General features: G+C 43.1%; 1 protein-coding gene across 1 annotated transcript; it reads right to left on the bottom strand.

Annotated features, from left to right (window-relative positions):
* Positions 1–1,080: 1,080 nt before the first annotated feature.
* aspm (assembly factor for spindle microtubules) lies at positions 1,081–20,752 on the bottom strand. The gene is made up of 26 exons (XM_080032200.1): positions 20,375–20,752; positions 19,416–19,559; positions 17,450–18,962; positions 16,900–16,971; positions 16,610–16,711; positions 16,356–16,502; positions 15,846–16,085; positions 15,687–15,754; positions 15,012–15,153; positions 14,268–14,398; positions 13,800–13,975; positions 13,320–13,465; positions 13,110–13,195; positions 12,804–13,016; positions 12,042–12,246; positions 11,472–11,620; positions 11,175–11,303; positions 10,727–10,921; positions 5,210–10,489; positions 4,823–4,972; positions 4,495–4,686; positions 3,585–3,777; positions 3,084–3,238; positions 1,593–1,769; positions 1,315–1,487; positions 1,081–1,219 (listed from the first exon to the last, which is right to left on the bottom strand). Exons 1-26 carry the CDS (start codon positions 20,648–20,650, stop codon positions 1,117–1,119), a joined length of 10,557 nt encoding a protein of 3,518 aa, XP_079888326.1. The 5' UTR covers positions 20,651–20,752; the 3' UTR covers positions 1,081–1,116.
* Positions 20,753–20,789: the final 37 nt, after the last annotated feature.

Raw genomic sequence — 20,789 nt, 5'->3', positions numbered from 1 at the left:
ACGTTTTGGTCACATAAAAAAGATGTCCAGAACAAAAATTTTGACATATTATTAGCAATGCGCTGGTCATCCATCCCACTTTTACGTTGTCAACTGTGGAAATTCAAATAAAAGAAACTCAGACAATCTCTCAGTCCGTTTATATGAAGCTTATGAGTAAACTACAATTTAATTTGAACTAACAATAACTTTATTTTGGTAATATGATTTATTAATTAATAAACATTTTATTAAAATCTTCATATAATTAACTTTGTATTCATCCCAGAACTGTTACTTTTTTTAAATTTGATATCAATTTAAATATTTTAGTTCATTCTACACCAATGAAAGACTAGGCTATTCTATGAATCCCATTGAGAAATATTATGGTCAGGACTGAGAAATCTAAAATACTATAGTCTTGGTCTTTGATTGGTGATCCAGTTTGTGCCACTAGCAGGTCAAAGTTTTGCCTTATCAAGTAAAATATCTCAACATCAACAGGATGGTATATTAGTGGAACCTTAATTGGGGATCCACTTGTCTTAAATGATGCCTTGCCATTTGTAGTTTTTATTAAAACGCAAGGGACTGCCATACAATTTTTAGCACACATTCATGTACTAAATGTTTGTGTACTTTTTTTTTTGTCTAATACGTTATGCGAAAAAAATTATCTATTTAATTAGTGTTTAGTACTAATTAGTAAATGCAATGACAGCAAACTAAATAAAGATAGACAATATGGTTAAATATAACTTGCTTATAATCCACCATGTTCATAGTGAACATTACATTTAGTGGCGTTATTACAGGGCTGCAACTTGGGATAAAGACGTGACCGGATTAAGGGTTTGACTCCGACTATACTGTATATGTTAACCTGGCTTTCTTTCTGCAATGTAAATGTAATAATCATAGTAGTGACACTGACACACACACACACATTTTGAGCTGATAAAAACAGAGGAAACACATTAAAAGGAGGAAGATGCTTAAGAAAACAAATCCGTTTTAATATATACATGTAACATGGAAAGGCATCAGTAAAAATACAAATACTAAAAAAACAATACAAAAAGCAATATTTTGTGAAGGAAATGAGATGAATAAAGATTTAAAAGGCTTGTCTATTTACACCACAATGGACAGTGTGTTTGCCAACATTTCAATGGCTCTGAGAGGGTCCACAATGTCTTTGAGCTTGTCTTTTCTGAGTACCCACTCTGGCGCAAATCTGAAAAAAAAAGAAAAAAAAGCAGGATGTCAATTACCGGTATCACTGCAAACACACACCATCTGTATATAACACACAGTACTGCGTATACATACTTTGGGCCAGGGCGGGATTTGCGAGGTGTTGCTGGAACATAGAAGCTCCCATTCATTGACGCGTTCATTTTCTGCTTGATCACAGTTCTTTCCGACTCCATCTTGTGTTTGCGAGCAGTGAGGCGATAGATACTGCGCATCCTGTCCAAGAGCTTGGGTAGCTTCATGACCTCCTATGAGGAGAAGAAAAAAAAAAAAAAAAAGTTAGCACTACATCTAGATAAACTGCAGTAGAACTTTTCCTTTTAAATGTTTAGAAAATGATGTTAGCTACGGACCACAGCACGGCGTTTGTCTTGCACGAGGAGAGCCAGAAGGAAGCAGGCCTTGGTGAAGATGCTGCCGCCCTTCTCTGCCACTTTATCCCCGGCTTTCTCCCGGTACCTCTGCAGCAGGTCCAGCAGTGTCTCCACAGAGTTCTCCACCGAATACACCGCCTCAATGGTCTTGTGGTACTGAGGGAGTTGAGGAGAGGGACAGAAAGTAAATACATGGAATTAAAATCCACTCATTTAAATGGAGATGTCACAAAAAAACGCAATGGTAATGTTCAGTTTGAGATGCAACATGACAATTACATTTTCAATCAATTTTGTTACTTTTCAAAAGTGAATTCAAATAACAGTCTGTCACTGGTCTAGCTGATTAAGGTAATCAAAGTCCACAGAGCGGTTTAGTTTATTCAGCTGAATGAAACATCAATGAAAACAAACACCGTGACAAAGGGATAGAAAAATCCAAACCTATACTAAAAAGGTAATGCGGTACTCCATTCTTGGTTGTATTGTCATTTTCCTTTATAGAAATGATGTTTCACCTTATCGTGAATGATTTGATTCATTTATATGTGCTGGATTAATTCAATCTTTCAGTTAGTTTGATTGTTTTTGTATTCCCATGGATAAAATGCAGACGCTGCAATGTTCAAGTATTGCAAAAAAGAAGAACGCAAGAAAAACCACAAAACCGAGGCAAAAAAAAAAAAAGATGTTAGTCTGAAGTTTTGCAGAACTGAAACCCAACAGCTGATTTTAAAAGGAACAGAGAGTCTGCGGGGAAGTGAGAGATCAGAGCTTATGAGGCAATACTCCGAGACATCCTCTGTCCACCCTCAGCTGTACTCTACGTGAACTTTACGCTTGTGTCAGCACCTTGTGGCAGAACCACTACTGTAAATTCAAACAACAAAGTAGTAAACACATATATTTAAAGGTGCAGTGTGTAGAATGGATTGGTATTTTTCAGAACAGAATTGGTTGAAAAGGAATATGAAATTCATAAGTGTGTTTAAAATAATGTATACTCGCTAAGTTATTTTTTTGATTTCCTTAGAATGAGCCTTTTATATCTACATAAGAGGGGGGCTTGCCACCATGGAGGCCGCCATTTTGAACCGCCATGATTCTACAGTAGCACAGAAAGGACAAACTTATATGCATTTTTAAAGTGGGTGTCCTGGGGAAATGCACCTGTTGGAAGACGAAGAAGTACTATAGAATAATTAACTAAATAAATCTTCACTTCACTTGATATTGAGGAAAAACTTGAGGCAATGGTGGATGATGCCATCTTTAGTAACTAGCTTATTCTCCTTGAAGGCCACTGTGGCTTTGGCTATTATTCGAAAGGGAGAGGTTACCCAGGGAGCGTTGCATTCGAAAGCTTTCACCACTAAATATTCAGATATAACACACTGCGCCCTTTAACTCTCAAGCACATGAATCAACGGGCATTGATTCAGGCCAGGACACACTAAATCCTGTGTGTACCTTGGAGAGGTTGAGGAGGATCTGGATGGAGTAGGTGATGACGTCCATGCAGGGGACACTCCGGTTGCAGGAGCGGATCAGTGTGAAGATAACGCTTGTGGCTCCACTCTCCACCAGCCTTTCGCAGCACTCTGGAGAAAGCCTGGTGGTTGTCTCTGTATAGACACACACACACACACACACACGGTCGACCGTTAGCGCTCATCAACTAACTGCTCTGCTTAACAGGCTCAAGACACCTGTGATAATGCTCAAGTAATCACAATCAAGTATATGAGCCATTACATGGATACTTGGCTTATTTCATTTCATTCATTTGTTATTCTGATTTTTTTACATGACACTCATTAGATTTAGGAAACGCACATTGACATCTTATGTAATGAACTCAAGTCACATCTTGACAACATAAGCACTTTTGCTATTACAACACAAACACAATAAAAAAAAGAAGAAGTGGAACAGTTTTGTCCATAAAGTTTAAGAAATGGCAAGCCTTACCTAGTTTTTTCAGGGCCTCTAGAATGTAGGAGAAGTACTTGTATTGCAGGAGGTATTCCAGAGCAGATGACGTCTTGTTGCAGAGTTTGTCCTCCTCTCGGACGCCCGCGCAGACTTTGCGTAAGCGGTGTCTCAACTGCACCACTTTGGCAATGTCATTGAGTCTGCGGGAACGGTGACCTCGCCACAGAGCCTGGACGCACACCGAGAGAGAATTTTTTTAAAGAAAACTCAAATGACATGATAATCATTAGTGGTTTAACAATTTATGCAAAAAAAAAAAAGGGGATTCATGTGACTCTTTGCAAACTATACCATTCCTTTTAAATTGATGAGATTGTTTTCATAAATGATGGCAATATCACTAAAAGCATACATTATGAGCTCCTGTGTTCCTTAAAGTGACTATGAGGAACTTTTAGTTTGTTGATTCTAGCGGCTCCTTTGGACATATGCGGTAGTGTTTTTATAACACCAGCACCTGCTGGACTATCAATCTTTCAATGGGATTCAGACCCTAGCAATAGCATTAATAGTAACTACTATATATAAGTAACATTGTTTTCGCTGATCTTGTTTGCTGTTGAGGTCATTTATAATTACCAGAGGCAAAATGAGACCGTTTCATGAACATGTTATAGTTCCTCGTAGTCTTGTTACAGCCTGCTCGGGATGCCGCAGCATAAAGAGGGAAATCTCTTTAAACAATGATTTTTTTCCTCCATTATTTACAGTGAAAGCACAATATAAAAAGGGATCCCATAATGACAAGTATGAACACGAAAAATGTGTAAAGCAAATAAAACCTCACTGTCACTGTTCATAAAGGCACCTACCTACTGTTTCAAGAGAGCATCGCAAAGAAAAATTCAGGAAACATATTTATCAAATTCACCACTGACTGTCGTACCTGAGCTTTGACGATGCCCTGTTGAACCCTCTTCTGGCGTCTGAGAAGGAGGAATTTTCGGACGGCCTGCTGGATGACAGACGCAGCCTTGTGGCGACGAGCAAACCAGAGCTTGACTGCTCCCTGGGCTACAGCCACCTTCCTCCTGTCCTCCAGATACCGACTCCTCTGCTGCCTCGCTTTCACCCACCGCTATGGAAAAACCCCCAGAATATAATCATTTTAAGGGATGCCATGCTGTTTACAGATTAATTTAAGAAACAAATCAGAACAGCAAAATGCTTTCCGGAGCCGAGCTTCGTTTTGAAGAAGGGCATTGTGGTTGTACCTGTATGGTGATGACAGAGTGGATGTGTCTTTTGGCAGATTCCAAAGCCCAGTGGGTTCTCAGAGCTCGTTGGATCTTTATGACGCTGAGATGGTGGAAGACTGCCGACGTAAAACGGAGCCTCCTCTCTGCCTTGGCTTTCTCAAGTACCTGACACACAATGACATGCAAAAGACTGTAAACTTTTGGGTTTGGATTTTTTTTTGCCTGTACAAATAAAAAAATATCACTACCAACCTTTCTTATCTACCATATCAAAAGACCAGATATGACAAGTGCTGTGCTGGAGCATCTATTTTAAGCAACTTTCAAGTTTCTACCAGGTTAAATAAATGTTTTGTCTAGCAAACTGTGAAGCTTAGCAAACTTAAAAATAAAGCCAATTACCTGTCGTCTTGCAAGCCAGGCTCGGCAGTGCTTCTGAAGTGTGACGGCAGCTTGCCTGGCTCTGGTGTAGCCGTTCCTCTCCATCCGGCCCAGCTGCAGCGCCCGGACCCTCCGCTGAAGGTTCACCGCTGCCTCCCGCTTCCTCTGGAAGATACGCCTCTGCACCGAGCATCTCCAGTGCGACTGGATCAAAATGGCAGCTTGTGATTGTCGGCTCTTTTCCCTCCTGACACACCAGCCTCTAAGAGCTGCCTGCAGGATGGTGGTGGATTGTTTCATTTTCAAGAACTTCTCTCTGTCTCGTCTCTGAAGAACACAGGAGCGATAGTGTCTCTGGATGATAATGGCGGACAGACGCATGGCCTGGAATTTAACTTCCTCTCTGTGCTTTCTGAATACAGACTGTATAACACTGGCAGCCCGGTGCCTAAGAGCAACCTCCTTTCTGACCTGCTGGCCTCTGTATGCTGCCTGAAGGACGATGGCGGCGCTGCGTATTTCCAGGTATTGAGTCATTTGTGCTTTAGCCGTTACAGTGGCCCGGTACCTCCGTTGAATGGTAAGGACGGACAATTTCAATTTCAGATACTGCTTGTGTTCATGGTGTGTTCTGAAAGCTCTCTGAATGAGTCTGGCAGCCTGATGCCTTTGTCCGATGACTTGTCTGGATTTCATCCCACGATATGCGGCCTGTAACACAATTGCTGCTTTTCTGCTCTGTTGATAATGTTTTACTTCAACGTTCCTCTGTCTCTGAGCTCTAAACCTTTGCTGTAGGACACATGTTGCCCAGTGTTGTCTCCTGAAGGCAGACTGCTGCTTATGCCTCTTGAAGTTTGCTTGAATGACAGTAGCTGCCAAGTGCATGTTGGCAATGTTGGTTCGCACACGATGACCTCTGAAAGCTGCTTGAAGAACGATGGCAGAATGTCTTGTTTTTAAGAAGTTCTCTCTGTCTAGTCTTTGAAGAATACAGGAGCGATAGTATCTTTGGATGATAATGGCGGACAGACGCATGGCCTGGAATTTAACTTCCTCTCTGTGCTTTCTGAATACAGACTGTATAACAGTGGCAGCCTGGTGCCTAAGAGCAACCTCCTTTCTGACCTGCTGGCCTCTGTATGCTGCCTGTAGAAGGATTGCTGCTCTGCGCATTTGTTGGTATTTTTGCATTTGTTCCTTTGCTGCTACAGTGGCCCGATACCTCCGCTGGATGGTAAGGACAGACAATTTAAATTTCAAATACTGCTTGTTTTCACAATGTGTTCTGTAAGCTCTCTGGATCACAATGGCAGCTTGAAGCCTTTGTTTTCCGATTCTTCTTGATTTCATCCCACGATATGCGGCCTGTAAAACTATGACTGCTTTTCTGCTCTGTTGATAATGTTTTACTTCAACGTTCCTCTGTCTCTGAGCTCTAAACCTTTGCTGTAGGACACATGCTGCCCAGCGTTGTCTCCTGAAGGCAGACTGCTGCTTATGCCTCTTGAAGTTTGCTTGAATGACAGTAGCTGCCCTGTGCATGTTTGCAATGTTGGTTCGCACACGATGACCTCTGAAAGCTGCTTGAAGAACGATGGCAGAATGTCTCAATTTAAGGAAGTTTTTCCTTTCTTGTCTTTGAAGAATACAGGAGCGATAGTATCTTTGGATGATAATGGCAGACAGACGCATGGCCTGGAATTTAACTTCCTCTCTGTGCTTTCTGAATACAGACTGTATAACAGTGGCAGCCTGGTGCCTACGAGCAACATCCTTTCTGACCTGCTGGCCTCTGTATGCTGCCTGAAGGACAATAACAGCACTGCGTAATGTTTGGTATTTCTGCATTTGCTCCTTTGCTGCTACAGTGGCCCGATATCTCCGCTGGATGGTGAGAACGGAGGATTTTAAGGTCAGATACTGCTTGTGTTCACAATGTGTTCTGAAAGCTCTCTGGAGAATACTTGCAGCCTGGTGTCTTTGTCCGATGACTTGTCTGGATTTCATTCCTCGATATGCGGCCTGTAAAACTATGACTGCTTTTCTGCTCTGTTGATAATGTTTAACCTCAACGTTCCTCTGTCTCTGAGCTCTAAACCCTTGCTGTAGGACACATGCTGCCCAGCGTTGTCTCCTGAAGGCAGACTGCTGCTTATGCCTCTTGAAGTTTGCTTGAATGACAGTAGCTGCCCTGTGCATGTTGGCAATGTTGGTTCGCACACGATGACCTCTGAAAGCTGCTTGAAGAACAATGGCAGAATGTCTTGTTTTTAAGAAGTTATCTCTGTCTAGTCTTTGAAGAACACAGGAGCGATAGTATCTTTGGATGATAATGGCGGACAGGCGCATGGCCTGGAATTTAACTTCCTCTCTGTGCTTTCTGAATACAGACTGTATAACAGTGGCAGCCTGGTGCCTAAGAGCAACCTCCTTTCTGACCTGCTGGCCTCTGTATGCTGCCTGTAGAAGGATTGCTGCGCTGCGCATTTGTTGGTATTTTTGCATTTGTTCCTTTGCTGCTACAGTGGCCCGATACCTCCGCTGGATGGTAAGGACAGACAATTTCAACTTCAAATACTGCTTGTTTTCACATTGTGTTCTGTAAGCTCTCTGGATCACAATGGCAGCCTGAAGCCTTTGTTTTCCGATTCTTCTTGATTTCATCCCACGATATGCGGCCTGTAAAACTATGACTGCTTTTCTGCTTTGTTGATAATGTTTTACTTCAACGTTCCTCTGTCTCTGAGCTCTAAACCTTTGCTGTAGGACACATGTTGCCCAGCGTTGTCTCCTGAAGGCAGACTGCTGCTTATGCCTCTTGAAGTTTGCTTGAATGACAGTAGCTGCCCTGTGCATGTTGGCAATGTTGGTTCGCACACGATGACCTCTGAAAGCTGCTTGAAGAACGATGGCAGAATGTCTTGTTTTGATAAAGTTCTCTCTGTCTAGTCTTTGAAGAACACAGGAGCGATAGTATCTTTGGATGATAATGGCGGACAGACGCATGGCCTGGAATTTAACTTCCTCTCTGTGCTTTCTGAATACAGACTGTATAACAGTGGCAGCCTGGTGTCTAAGAGCAACCTCCTTTCTGACCTGCTGGCCTCTGTATGCTGCCTGAAGAAGGATTGCTGCTCTGCGCATTTTTTGGTATTTTTGCATTTGTTCCTTTGCTGCTACAGTGGCCCGATACCTCTGCTGGATGGTGAGAACGGAGGATTTTAAGGTCAGATACTGCTTGTGTTCACAGTGTGTTCTGAAAGCTCTCTGGATAACACTGGCAGCCTGGTGTCTATGTTGGATGGCTTGTCTTGATTTCATTCCACGGAAGGCAGCTTGTAAGACAACAGCAGCCTTTCTCTTGGCACTTAGGGCCTGCATCTCCACTCTCATTTCCTTGCTGGCTCTGTAACGGGTTTGCAGTACATTGACAGCCCATTGGAGTCTCTTGTAGTAGGTCCTCTGCTGGTATTTTCGGAAATGAGACTGAATCGTTACAGCTGCCATTTGCCGGATACGCAGTTGTTTTCTGACCTCACGTCCTCTGTAGGCGGCCTGCAGACAAATGACTGCGTTGCGCTTCGACAGATAGTCCAAACGGTCTCTTTTAGCCAGGGTCGCTACTCTGTACCTTTGCTGACAAACTAAAATGGCTGCCCTGATAGCTAGGAACCTATTTCTATCCCGAATGGTGAGAAACTTTCTCTGGATGACTGTAGCCGCTCGGTGCATCTCCGCAATCTTCCTCTTTGCCATGTGGCCACGATATGCGGCCTGGATGAGGACAGCTGCTGATTTCATTGTTGTGTACCTTTGCACATGTTGATCCCTGAGCCTTTTGGCCCTATAGTGTTCCTGAATGATGAATGCAGCACACTTGGTGGCGAGGTAAGCCATACGCATTCTATGCATCCTGAATTGAGCTTGGATTGCTGTGGCAGCATAGTGTCTCTTCTTCAGCTCTTCTCTAACTCTAGATCCCCGGTATACAGCTTGCATCTTAATTGTCGCGCATTTCAGTTTTCTGTATTCATTTTGCTGAGCTCTGCAGACCAGAAGAGCTCTGTATTGGCTTTGGATGACAATCGCTGCACTTTGTAGGAGATAATATCGATTCCTACATAAAAACATCCGTACCGTTTTCTGAATGACAGTCGCTGCACAGTGCTTTTTCTCCAGCTCTGTCCTGACTCTCATTCCTCTGAATGAAGCTTGTAGTGTAACACAGGCCGCTCTCATGTGCAGGTATGCCATCCTCGTCTCCTTTCCAGCCACGTAAGCTCTGTAGCGACGCTGTATGACTACGGCGGAGGCCTTCTTGGACCAGTACTTTGCTTGCGCTTTGTGCCGACGGTAGCAAGCCTGTATCAGCGTTGCACACCGATGCTGCATTTCTATCCTTTTCCTGTCTGCTCTGCCTCTCCATTGAGCCTGTAGAGTCAGTGCTGCTTTCCTTAAAGCATCATAATCCTTCTTTGTTTTACGTGCCAGAACTGTCGCTCTGTACTTCTTCTGCATCACTGCTGCAGCTTTTCTCAAGAGAAGGTAGCGCCTTTGGGCAGCGTGCTTCCTAAAAGCAGCCTGGATTACCGTTGCTGCCTTGTGCTGTTTTTTCAGGGACTCCTGGGCCACTTTTCTGCGATAAGCCGCCTGTATGGTAATGACAGCGCATCTCATCCTCACAAACATTTGCCTTTGCCTGTTTCTTTCCACAGAGGCCCTGAACCAACGCTGTATTACGATCGCGGCCCATCTCATCTCCGTCAGCTGTTTTCTGACAACATGCCCTCTGAAGCCACTCTGAATGATAATAGCCGAGTGGTGCTGCAGTCTCAACATCTGAAAGCAGCGCCTCTGTGTGTGACCTCTGTATTGGGCTTGAATGAGCACAGTGCTCCTCTTGATCTTTCTGTACTGATGGAGACACCTCTGCATTCTAAACCAAGACTGAATCCTAACAGCTGCAGCAGTTCTTTCAGACAGTTTTTGTCCGTACCATTTCCTAAACACAGCTTGTATCACTTTGGCAGCACAGTTTTCCTTTTCCATTCTCTGAGTTTTCCATCTTCTGTAGCCTCTCTGTATTTTCACCACTGCCGTTCTCAGGGAGACATAATGTTCCCGATCTCTTTTCGCAGCAGCCCACGCTCGCAAGTGCTTCTGAATGACTGTTGCAGCCCAGTGGATTCTGCCATAAGCTGAGGCTGCCCTCCTCATTCGCCATTGTGCTTGGACAACAATGGCGTAGTATGTGAGGCGCTGGTAAGCCCTTAAGGCTGAAAACTTCCTCCATTGAGCCTGTAGGGACAAGATAAGGACCATTTTTTCAAAAGAACAACAACAACAACAACAACAACAACAACAGAAGAAGAGTCGCTGCTGTAACAAAAAAGGCAGACTTTAAAATTGTAAAAAGAAAAAAGTAAAATCACAAATTTTGACTGACGGCATGTAAAGTCATCAGAACTAATTGGTCTCTTTATTCACAGTCTAACCCATAATTTTTTTTTATTCATACTAATAAGAAACTCATACCTGGATGACAGTTGCTGCTTGGTGCTGCAGAGCCAGAAGTTGAGCCTGTTTCTTCAGCCTCAGCCTGTTGCGGGCTGCATAACCCCTCCAGACTGACTGGACAATAACAGCAGCTTGATTCTGCTTCTTGGCTCTGCGCTTCTGCAGAAAGCTCCTCACAACTAGCTGGATTTTCACAGCAGCCACGTTTCTCTCCTGTGACCAAACAAAACCAGGGAAACAAAATACTTATTTTTTTAGTACTTATTTTTCTATCACAGTAAAGCAAACGTTAATTCCCCCCCCCCCCCCTTTCATCGACCTCCAGAACAAGTAGCAGGACGCTAATTTGAAATAGCAGGAATACAGAACAAATATTAAGGAGACAGATACATTTAAGGTCTGTCAGGCATTTATTTAAAGGTTGCTGTACACTGCAACTTCTCTCTGTAGAAACTGTAGAACTAACTTTGTAGAGCTGTAGATCTTTCTTCAGTCTGTATTTCCTCCAGGCGCCCTGTATGACCCGGGCCGCTCGGCTTTCGTTCCGCAGGTCCAGAAGACGAGCACACAGGAAGGACAGGTAAGACATCACAACCTGGGAATAAACATGGATGAGTGGATGACGGTAGAAGTGTGGCTCTTCGCTTTCATCTGGCCACTGATTTTCTGATATCTTGGTTTTTGTTGAGTATATTATTATTTATTAAAAAGGTAATGCCAATCTGTGACAGACTAATCCGTAGAGAAAGCCTCCTGCTCTCACCTTCTCACTGGGGATGGTGTTGGACATGTCAGCGGGGTTGATCATGGCAGGAACTCCTCCCAGGAAAGACACAGCCGTGTTGACCAGCTTGAAGTTGTTCTTCTCGTTCTTCAGTAGCTCTTTGAATTCCACCGAGTGAGAATCTGGACCTGTTCATACAAATCACACAGATCATCAAGGTCATTGCAAGTCAGTTACGATCAATTAAATTCCTTATCTCCTTCAAAAGTCATACATACAACACACAAACTTTTGAGCCATGAGATGCAGTTGTTCAACATACAGCATGTCACTCAAATTAAAAATAATTACGGTCATTTTTACTTCGAAATACAGGCGGAAGGAGGAAAAGTTGAAAAGTAAAAAAAGTTTCAAATTAAGTCCAAAGCTTCATCTACATTTCAGGTGGGTTAACTGTGGATAAGGCCAGCTAAAAAAAAACAAATAAATAGATCAGTTTCCTTGTTTACCACACTCTTAATGCACCACACGTGCAATAAACAAATAATTTCTAAACATCCAACATTTTGAACAGTTGCACTGGTGACACAGCACACAGCTGACAAGTACCGTTCAGGGCTGTCGGCGAGAGGTCAAAGGAGTTGTCCGAGTCGCTGGCTGAACCGTCGAGCTCCAGGCGGCCGCTTAGCGAGCACTCTATGGTCTGAGTGGTGCTGTGACTGACGGCCTCGTCACGCAGGAGACCGGGGTGGTAGTGGTGGATAAGGTAGCACAGGACGCGGCCATCCGAGAACGCCACGGTGAAGTTCTCCACCTGCACAGACAGACAACATGCTCCAGTTGGTATTCACTTTAACTTACTTTAATTTACTTTGCAGTTTCAAAAGAGGGGGATTTGTTTACATTTGCAGAGCCTGCAGATGGTTTACAAAATATGTTTTCTCCACATGTACTTCTTTATTATTGAAAAATTCTATCATCAATAAAAACGAAATTATTTCGAGGCACTCGGAACCAACACAAGACTATATTATTATTATGTAAACAAAACTGCGGGCCCTGCTGCTGTAAACGACAACAGCAAAACAGTTGCTGCTACCGTCCCTGCCCCTTTGTTAAGGCTCTAAACAGAAAGTCTTCGCAGAGAGGTTATGAAACAAAATACAGCAATGCCAGTGAGAGAAATAAAAAGGGATTTGCACACTACACTATGAGTTTCTTGTAGAGTCACAAAATAAAAATCTGAACCCGAAAAATAGCATTATAAAGGATCTTAATCTTTAAAAGGAAAACTTTTCAAGACTGCGACAGTAAATTAAGTGCATAAAAATAAGTTTGACAACAAAGAAAGTACCAATCATTCAAACTCACCTTCAGATTGTAGAAGTCGCACACAGCTCGGACCCAGTCCATCAGCAGGGTGATCTTAGAGCTGCTGTGTTCATACGGGCCCCTGGTCTCTGCAGGACTGGGCTGAGGGCTGCGGTCGGCCCTCAGAGACGCCAGCCTCTGTTTGGTCCTTAAAGTCCTCTTCAGGAAGCCAATCTCTTCAGTCAGCTGATCCGAGTCCAAAATCACCTCCACCTTAACAGATTGTTTGAAAACATTATGTCAATCAACTTTTTCCCCAGGTGAAAAAATTAGAGTCCAATAAGAAACAGGGTGGGGGATACACACATGAAATGTGAAGATGAGTTTCCACAAGAGGCTCAGTGTCTTTTCTCTGTGTCCATCTACAATGTCTCTGGAATCGATGGGGGAGCCTGAAAAACAAGAGGCGATTCTTGAACACCTTTGGATACAAAAATAGTCTTTGTCACCTGGGTTTTTTCATAATTTTCTAAATAGACGATTTGCGAGCGTCTTGGGGAGGAAATTAATAATTACCGTGTTCATCCTTGAGGTCGACCCCTTTGTTTTTGAGCACTTTCAAGGCCATGTCGACGTTGTGGATCTTCTGCAGACGGCTGATGGCCGGCAGACGGAGCTTGGCCGACAAACTCCAGTCCTGGATGAGGAGCTCCATCACGCGCCTACAAGCAAACCCCACATGAAAGAAATACACACTTTATAAATGATGACGTACAATTATCTGAGTTTGTCTCTAGTCCCCGGTTTCCTTCCAGTGTGTATTTGAAGTGTAACAATATAGAGAGCAACATAACGGTTTCTGTCAGCTTTTTTTGAGCCAGGAAAAGACCCAGCTAAGTCTGAAATAAGTAAAAGAATAGTAGTCTAATTGGTGGAAAAAAACTGAAACACTAAATCCCTCTCAGCTGCAGGGATACCCGTCTGATGTCGGAGGAAAGCAAATAAGGCGACAGGGGGTCAGAGCATCACATTCAAATTTCAGATGGTCTCACTCACACTAGACGAATGCCGCATTTCAAGTCGACTGCCAAATTCTTCACAGCGAAGTTGAACTCGTCCAGAGGCGTCTGAACGTGGGAGACGGCCAACCCCAGGAAGCCCAGGTGCCGGGGGAGGATCCCCTCTCCACTCAGGAAGTCCCTGGAAAAGGCTAGGAGCAGGTCCTTACTCGTCTGTTTAAAGAAAGAAAAGGTGTTAATACAGCCTAGGCTCTTTAAACGGGTATGTAACCTAAGAAGCCCACTGTAGCTAGCATATGTATCAACACTGGATTTTCTTTCAGCCCACACACAGTACGTAAAAAAAGGTAGCAGATCTTGGGAGATATTTTACTTAAAGTCCTTTTTACAAAAATCCTTCTCCAGAATCGCTGACTCCACCTTTAACATAGGAAACATGGCTGTACCGTTGGACTTTAATGAGGCCTTTAATGTTTAATGTTGACATGGGGAGGCCTTGACCCACCTTGAACTCCGAGTCCAGGCAGAACAGACAGGGGTTATGCTCGATCAGCCGCGACTCTTTGGCTTTGTCCAGGAAACACACCAGCAGCAGCAGCTTCTTCAGAGTGAAGCGAGACAGCGCCTCCTCGTGGCCTGGCCAAGGTTAAAAAGGTAGACAGAAAGTTAACAACACCAGTCTGAACAAAATGAACTACAGTACATCTTGAAAAACTCTCAGAAACATCACATTTGTTTTTGATATACCATTTTTTTTTGTTAATTCCCTTATTCTCGTCATGAATGTGAACTTTGACTGTAACTCACATTTATATATTTTGAAAAAGAAAAGTGAGATTCAAACAATTCAAAGCGAATAGAAAATGTCGAAATGCTTGAAGTTGTGATTTTTTTACTTTTTGGGGGAAAGTCAAAAAACCTGAGCATTATATTCCTGGGTGTCTTTAAACGTTTTATTCATGGCAGTGAAAGAATGACAAGAAGTTAAGCGGTTTAATTTAAGATCAACTTGCACCTCAGTTTTTAAATTTGTATCATTAATGATTTGCATTTCTATCCGATTATATATTGAGGGGAAAAAGGTTTTTGTTTTTGTGCTTGTGTTGGGAAATGAAATACAACTAAGCGGATAACCCACTCCATATCACTCTAATTATGTCTGTTTCAAATATAGTACAATTCAGTTCCAGGGGGTAAGTCTCCATTGCAGAATAATTCTTATATACAACGAACGAAGCGCTTGAATTACCGTCTTTGTAGCAGTGATTGACTTTGGCGTGTCTGTACTTGGCAGCGATGTCTGGGTTCCAGAGCAAACGCTGCAGTATGAACATAGCCAGACCCAAGGCGTCGCTGTTGCTGTCCAGCGAGATCAGCTCCCCGTAGATGGTCTGAGGGAGAAGAGCGGTGAGTTCAGAGGGCACAGCAAGCATAGTGAAGAAACTGACAACATTGTTTGGAAAGATGTTTAAAGCTTAAACATTTTTCAAGCCTCTGGAAACCTGGTCCAAAATAGTAAGAATCAATATACGATATCAAAGTTTGGTCTCTCAATAAGCTTTTACAAAAATCTGGATTGAAAATAAATGTAATTTAGTTTTTTGTAAAAAAAAATGTTTTATTTAATGTCTAGTTTGACAGGACTGTATGGGTGTGGGTGGCCTTATCATAAGGTATCCATGGCCACAGTCATTCTTTTTCTAGACCGTTTGGGTAGTGAACTGCCGTGATTGGTTCCTACTTATTGTATGATAAGAACAAGAACATAGCCCGCCTCATCTAAAAAACTAATTTCTGTATCATTTATCAAACTTAAATGACAATATCTTTAATTGGGATGCCTTACTCTTTTCAGATGGATTTTATGGATTTGGGTTTACAGGGGCTTTCAAAGAAACATAAGAAAGCCTGTTGAATAGAATACCTCGAGCCCGATCCGTAGCCACAGCGGATTGTACGAAAGAAGCCAGTGCAGGACTTTTTGGCGTTGCCCTAAAAGACGAGAGAAAACATGCAAATAACATTACTTCAAGACTCATCTAGGGTTTGATAGGAAATGGGTTTCATACAACTATTCATTTACCTATGTCCTTCCAAAGATGGCGGTCTTTGCGTACGAGCAGCCTCTTGGCCTCCACCTCCAGCTCCAGCCTCTGAATGGCCTTGACCGTGGCCTCAGACGTGAAGAGCTGGCAGGCAGCGCGACGCAGGCTGTTCAGCTTCCGTCGGGCCGTGTATGTGCTGAAGGACATCTCCTCTTTGGTGGGAGCTTTGGGACAGCTGAACTTGTCATCGCTGCCCATGGCAATGGACACAGCGCTCACTATATAAGAAAACAACATGGAAAAGGCAACGTAAAAAGAAGAAGAAGACTAATACAGATTTATAAATAGAGTAACTTTACACACCATGGGCTCCGATACTCAAATTCAATTGAAAAGAAACAAAAGAAAAACACTCTTTATCAAACTGAAGGCATTAAAATATAAGGACTCATGCACAATTATCATTATTTTTTGAAATTTCACTTTGAATATACGATTCGATTGAAAAAGTTGAGTGGTGTACAGTCTGAAGGTATTCTAGGCGTTACCTTTGGCGACTTCAGTGTTGACTTTAAAGTCGTCCGGGGTGAGGACATAGTTGATCCACCATGTGAACCCTGTCTCCTGCTTCTCAATCCACCTCTCATCGTAGAACATGTTCTTGGCGGCAAACGGCATCGGGTGTCTGGGGATGGCTACAGGTAGAGACAAAAACACAATTTAATAGATAATCTAAAGTAAAATACCCTTCACGGACACACAGCTCACTAAAAGATTGTTAAGAATGTTTTCCATCAAATACCTGATTGCGCTGGCTTTATAAAGGTCAGCTTCGACTGCGCTACAGCAACAACCTTTGCTGTCTTCACAGATGAAGCGCCATATGACCTCAGAGACTGGGCGCCTGTCAACAATAGGGTCAAAATTATCGCATTTTGAATTTCACCTCAATTTATGTTAAAATCTAATATTAGTAGCAGCCTTTGCATTTTAACCCTGACTCATCAACAGACATACAAGTCAGACTACAAGATCAGCAATTAACTCTCTTTCAAGAAGCATTCCCATTGATAAAATAGTCATAAACCATACCTCTTGAGGAATGCTTTCCCTGGACAGCAGCACTAGACCGTGCAATCTTTACAGACGATGTGGTCACCGAGCCTGGAAGAAAAAGAACCATAGTAAATAAAGGAAAGGCCCAGAAACAAGGCAGGTAATTAAGCCAGAGGTTCAGAACACACGGAAATGTTAAAAGAAGTTTCCTTGACCTCCATGCATGAATGCATAATTACCATTTGCATCCATCTACAGAGGCTGATGATGTATACACAGCTAAAACAATTGTAGTCTAATAAAACATTCCTGCAACTAGTGCTGGATGAAGTTTGTGGCACTGTTTAAGTATGATGTATTAAACAGAGAAGTGTTTCTCTAATTTTGGCCTTCCGTTACGGATGTAAAGAGGGGGAACAAAATAATAGGAACACATTTCGATACAGTTCAGCAGCATGAAACTACATCCGTAAATTCGAATCAACAAAACACTATAACACAGTTTAAAAACATTATAACCTTTGTGGACATTGGATTTGCTGCAGGACTGTTTGTCACAAATATACTCCACACGTCTTGTGCTCACCTGCTGCTCTGGGCTGTGGTGCACCACGTCTCCTCTCCTGGATGGCTCTTGAGTGCTCGGTTCTTGCGGCGACCACTCGGCTCCTTTTGACACGCTCAGATTTCCCAGAGTCCTCCATCATTACGTCACTCTTCAGATACTCCTCGCTCTTCCTCTTCTTGCTCTTCGCAGCCACGCAAATGGGAAATAATAATTCTCGTTCTTCTTCGTGAGCGGACGGCGATGGCGTAACGCTTGGAGACGGCGCAGACACAGCCGATGTGTGGTCACGGTGATGAAGAGGGGAAGACGAGCTAAAGGGCAACGGAGATGCTACGGCTAACGTTATGGGAGAAGTGAGTGAGAAGGAGAAGCGAGCGGGGGCCATAGTTGGAGGCGAGGTGACGGGGAAGGTGACGGGTGCAGGCGAGCCATTGAGCCGCGGAGACAGGCCGGAGAAAGTAAACTCCTGTACTCCACAAGCCTCATCAGAGTTTGGCCGTTCATCAGTTCCTGTGTGAGGGTCAATAACAGGGAGGCTCGGAGTGGCTGGTCCAGATTCAGCTTGACTGCTGCTGCGGCTGTCAGACAGCTCAAGAGTTTGCTCCAAAAGCCTTCTCTTCGATTTCTTTATTTTCCTCCCACTCGAACACGACGCCTCCATGGGTGCTTTGCTCTTTGTCACCGTGGCAGAGGTGAAAGAAGCCTTTTTCACCCTTGTTTCCTCTGTAACACAGATATCTTCACTGACAAGGAAAGTAAGTCTGGGCTCGTTGTACTCCGACACCAATGGTGGAATATCGGGCAGCGCTCTGAGGACATTTCCATCCAGTCCAAAGCCGTCAATCTCAGTTTTGAGCTCCAGCGAATCGGAAAAGTAACCGTTGGAGCTGGTGTTCTGAGGGCTGGTGTTGACGTGGCTGATGATGTCTGAATCGATAAGAGCTAGTGCGTCTTTTAAAGTCAGGACTGGGGTTCCAGTTAACCTGCGGTCAGCTTCGTCCGAATCAGACGCAGACTTTACAGAAGCAGAAAGCGGACTGTCTATTTGAATACGAGGCATGAGCTTCTTGAACCTCTCCGGCGTGCCGATGGGTGACAGCGTCCTGTTCAGCATTCTGGTGACATCTTTGTTTTCCGGTCTGTCCGGTGCCAAAGCGTCAGGGCTGGCCGACACTTTGCCAGAGTCCACCAGCTTTCCGGCCGGGACAAGTAGTACCAGAGGAGGCATATTCTCCTGGTTGGACAAGGCACGAGCCCTCTGCTGCTGCAAGGTCAAACGCTCCTGCTCCACAGGTTTCTGAGGGTAGTCGTCATGGGGACTGTGTTTGGACAGGGACCTCTCTCTGACAGCGCGGCCCTCGTTGAGAGAAGTGAGCGGGCTGCGAGGCTTGTTCCGGCTGTACTGCGCCTTCCGGGACACCTGGAAGGTCTTATTGGCGGACATCTTTAGGGGCTGTTCCGTTTTCTTTCTCCTGGGTGTGGCTACTTTTTCACCCTCTCTTTTGTTTTTGATCGTGTCCCATAAGCTTTTCTGAAAAGGCACAAAAAGAAAAATACAGAAATGTACATGTGCAAAATATAAACACTCTAAATAAGAATGAATAAGAAATTATCAAACTATGCCAAAAAAAAAACTTGGGCCAGGTGTAACGAATTACAATTTAGGCTGGCTGCAAACAAAATGTTCATTCTAATAATCTAGTATATTATTCATGCTAAAACGACTCACTCAAAATACACAATAGTGTAAAGACTATAAGAAAAAGCAGTAGGCCTACCCTTTGAGACTTTTGACTAACATGATTGTTTTAAGCGTTCTTAAACAAAAATCCAAGATTAATCCATTATCAAACTATTCCATAGTAGCTAATATTCTGTAAATCGAGCGATTGATTTATCAACTAATCTTTGCAGATCTGCAAAAATCTTACTGTAAGTCTAATTGAAGCTGTGACAGCCTCAGTGCTGAGCTGATGATATTTACCTTTTTCTTTTTGGTTGCCTCTGCTCTCCCCAGCAGAACAGCCTGGTGCTTGAGGACGCCATTGGCATTAAAAGTGATGAGTTCTCTGATTCCACCTTCTTCTGTTGGAGTCCAGGTTACTGTTAAAATGAATGAGCCCACGGGCTGCAAACATAAAGCACAAGGCAATGTGTGAACCAGCTGAAAACATGGAATGAAGGAGGACAAAACTTAAAGAGATTGATTTGTTTCATCCAACTAGGGAAAGAAGAGAATTTATGAATGTTGGCAAAAGAAGGCTCCTGAAAATGGCAACAACTTGTGTGCAGAAGCGTTTCTTCACAGTTGATAAAACGAGTAAGATGCAAGACAATTTGATTACACTTGAAATGAAAAAATGTATGTTTTAACAAAGTAAAGAAATTAAATAAATTGCTTTGGGACAATGTTGCATAAATCATGACTTAATTGCTCAAATGAGGAAGTATGGGTCTACTGTTGAAATGTGACTTTTTTAATTGCAAAGCCAGAAAGAAAATTATTCATAAAATCCTTCCCCCATGGTTTAGCGTTTTTGAGACCTCTGACATATCAATTTGAGTCATTTGAAGGCAAGGCAAGGCAAGGCAAGGCAAGGCAAGGCAAGGCAAGGCAAGGCAAGTTTATTTATATAGCACAATTCAGACACAAGGCCACTCAAAGTGCTTTACAGGGGCAAGATTAGAATACATAAAACACATTATAAAACATTTAATTATAATAATTAATTTATAATAATTGATAGGTTGTATATAGCGCTTTATTGCCCAATGAATATCGCTTTATTGAAACCCAATGAATGTTATTTAATAGTACAAATTAATTTTTTTTTTTTAAATTAACTTGTGCAATGCATTTTTTTTTTAGATCTTTCGAAAGTGTAAACCCTTTAGGCTCTGTTGGATTGTGCCCCTGTATGTGGAGAAACGCAATGAACTTACCTCAACGGTGAACGTGGTGTGGTCCACAGAGAAGCCTTTACTTGAGGGGATTTTCTCCACAACAACCTCTGCTTCTACATCCTCTGCAGGGTTATCAATACGCACAAGAGCCGACTTGGAGGTGCCTAACTTTACCGGCCCAAATGTCACGAAAGGAGCCTTTGAAAACTGTCTCAAACTCAGTATCGGAGCGTCACTCTCCTTGCTAGCGGCGTCTCTCCTCACCGGACTGAAGTCGAGAAATCCTCCTCGTGATGAACTTACCGCTTCAGCCATTTTTAATATAAAGATAATAATAATGTCCAGTAGCGTAAGAGCTGCCAACAACCAGCGGGTAACATTAGTAAACGTTTTAAAAACTAAAACCACTAACCAACTTCGTTCTGATATTAGCAAGCAAACGTTCAAACACGCT

Source organism: Ammodytes marinus (genome assembly GCF_949987685.1).
Source record: "Ammodytes marinus genome assembly, chromosome: 8".
NCBI lineage: Eukaryota > Metazoa > Chordata > Actinopteri > Uranoscopiformes > Ammodytidae > Ammodytes > Ammodytes marinus.
The sequence above is the reverse complement of the archived record's forward strand: the minus strand, read 5'-3'. Positions and strand labels throughout refer to the sequence as shown.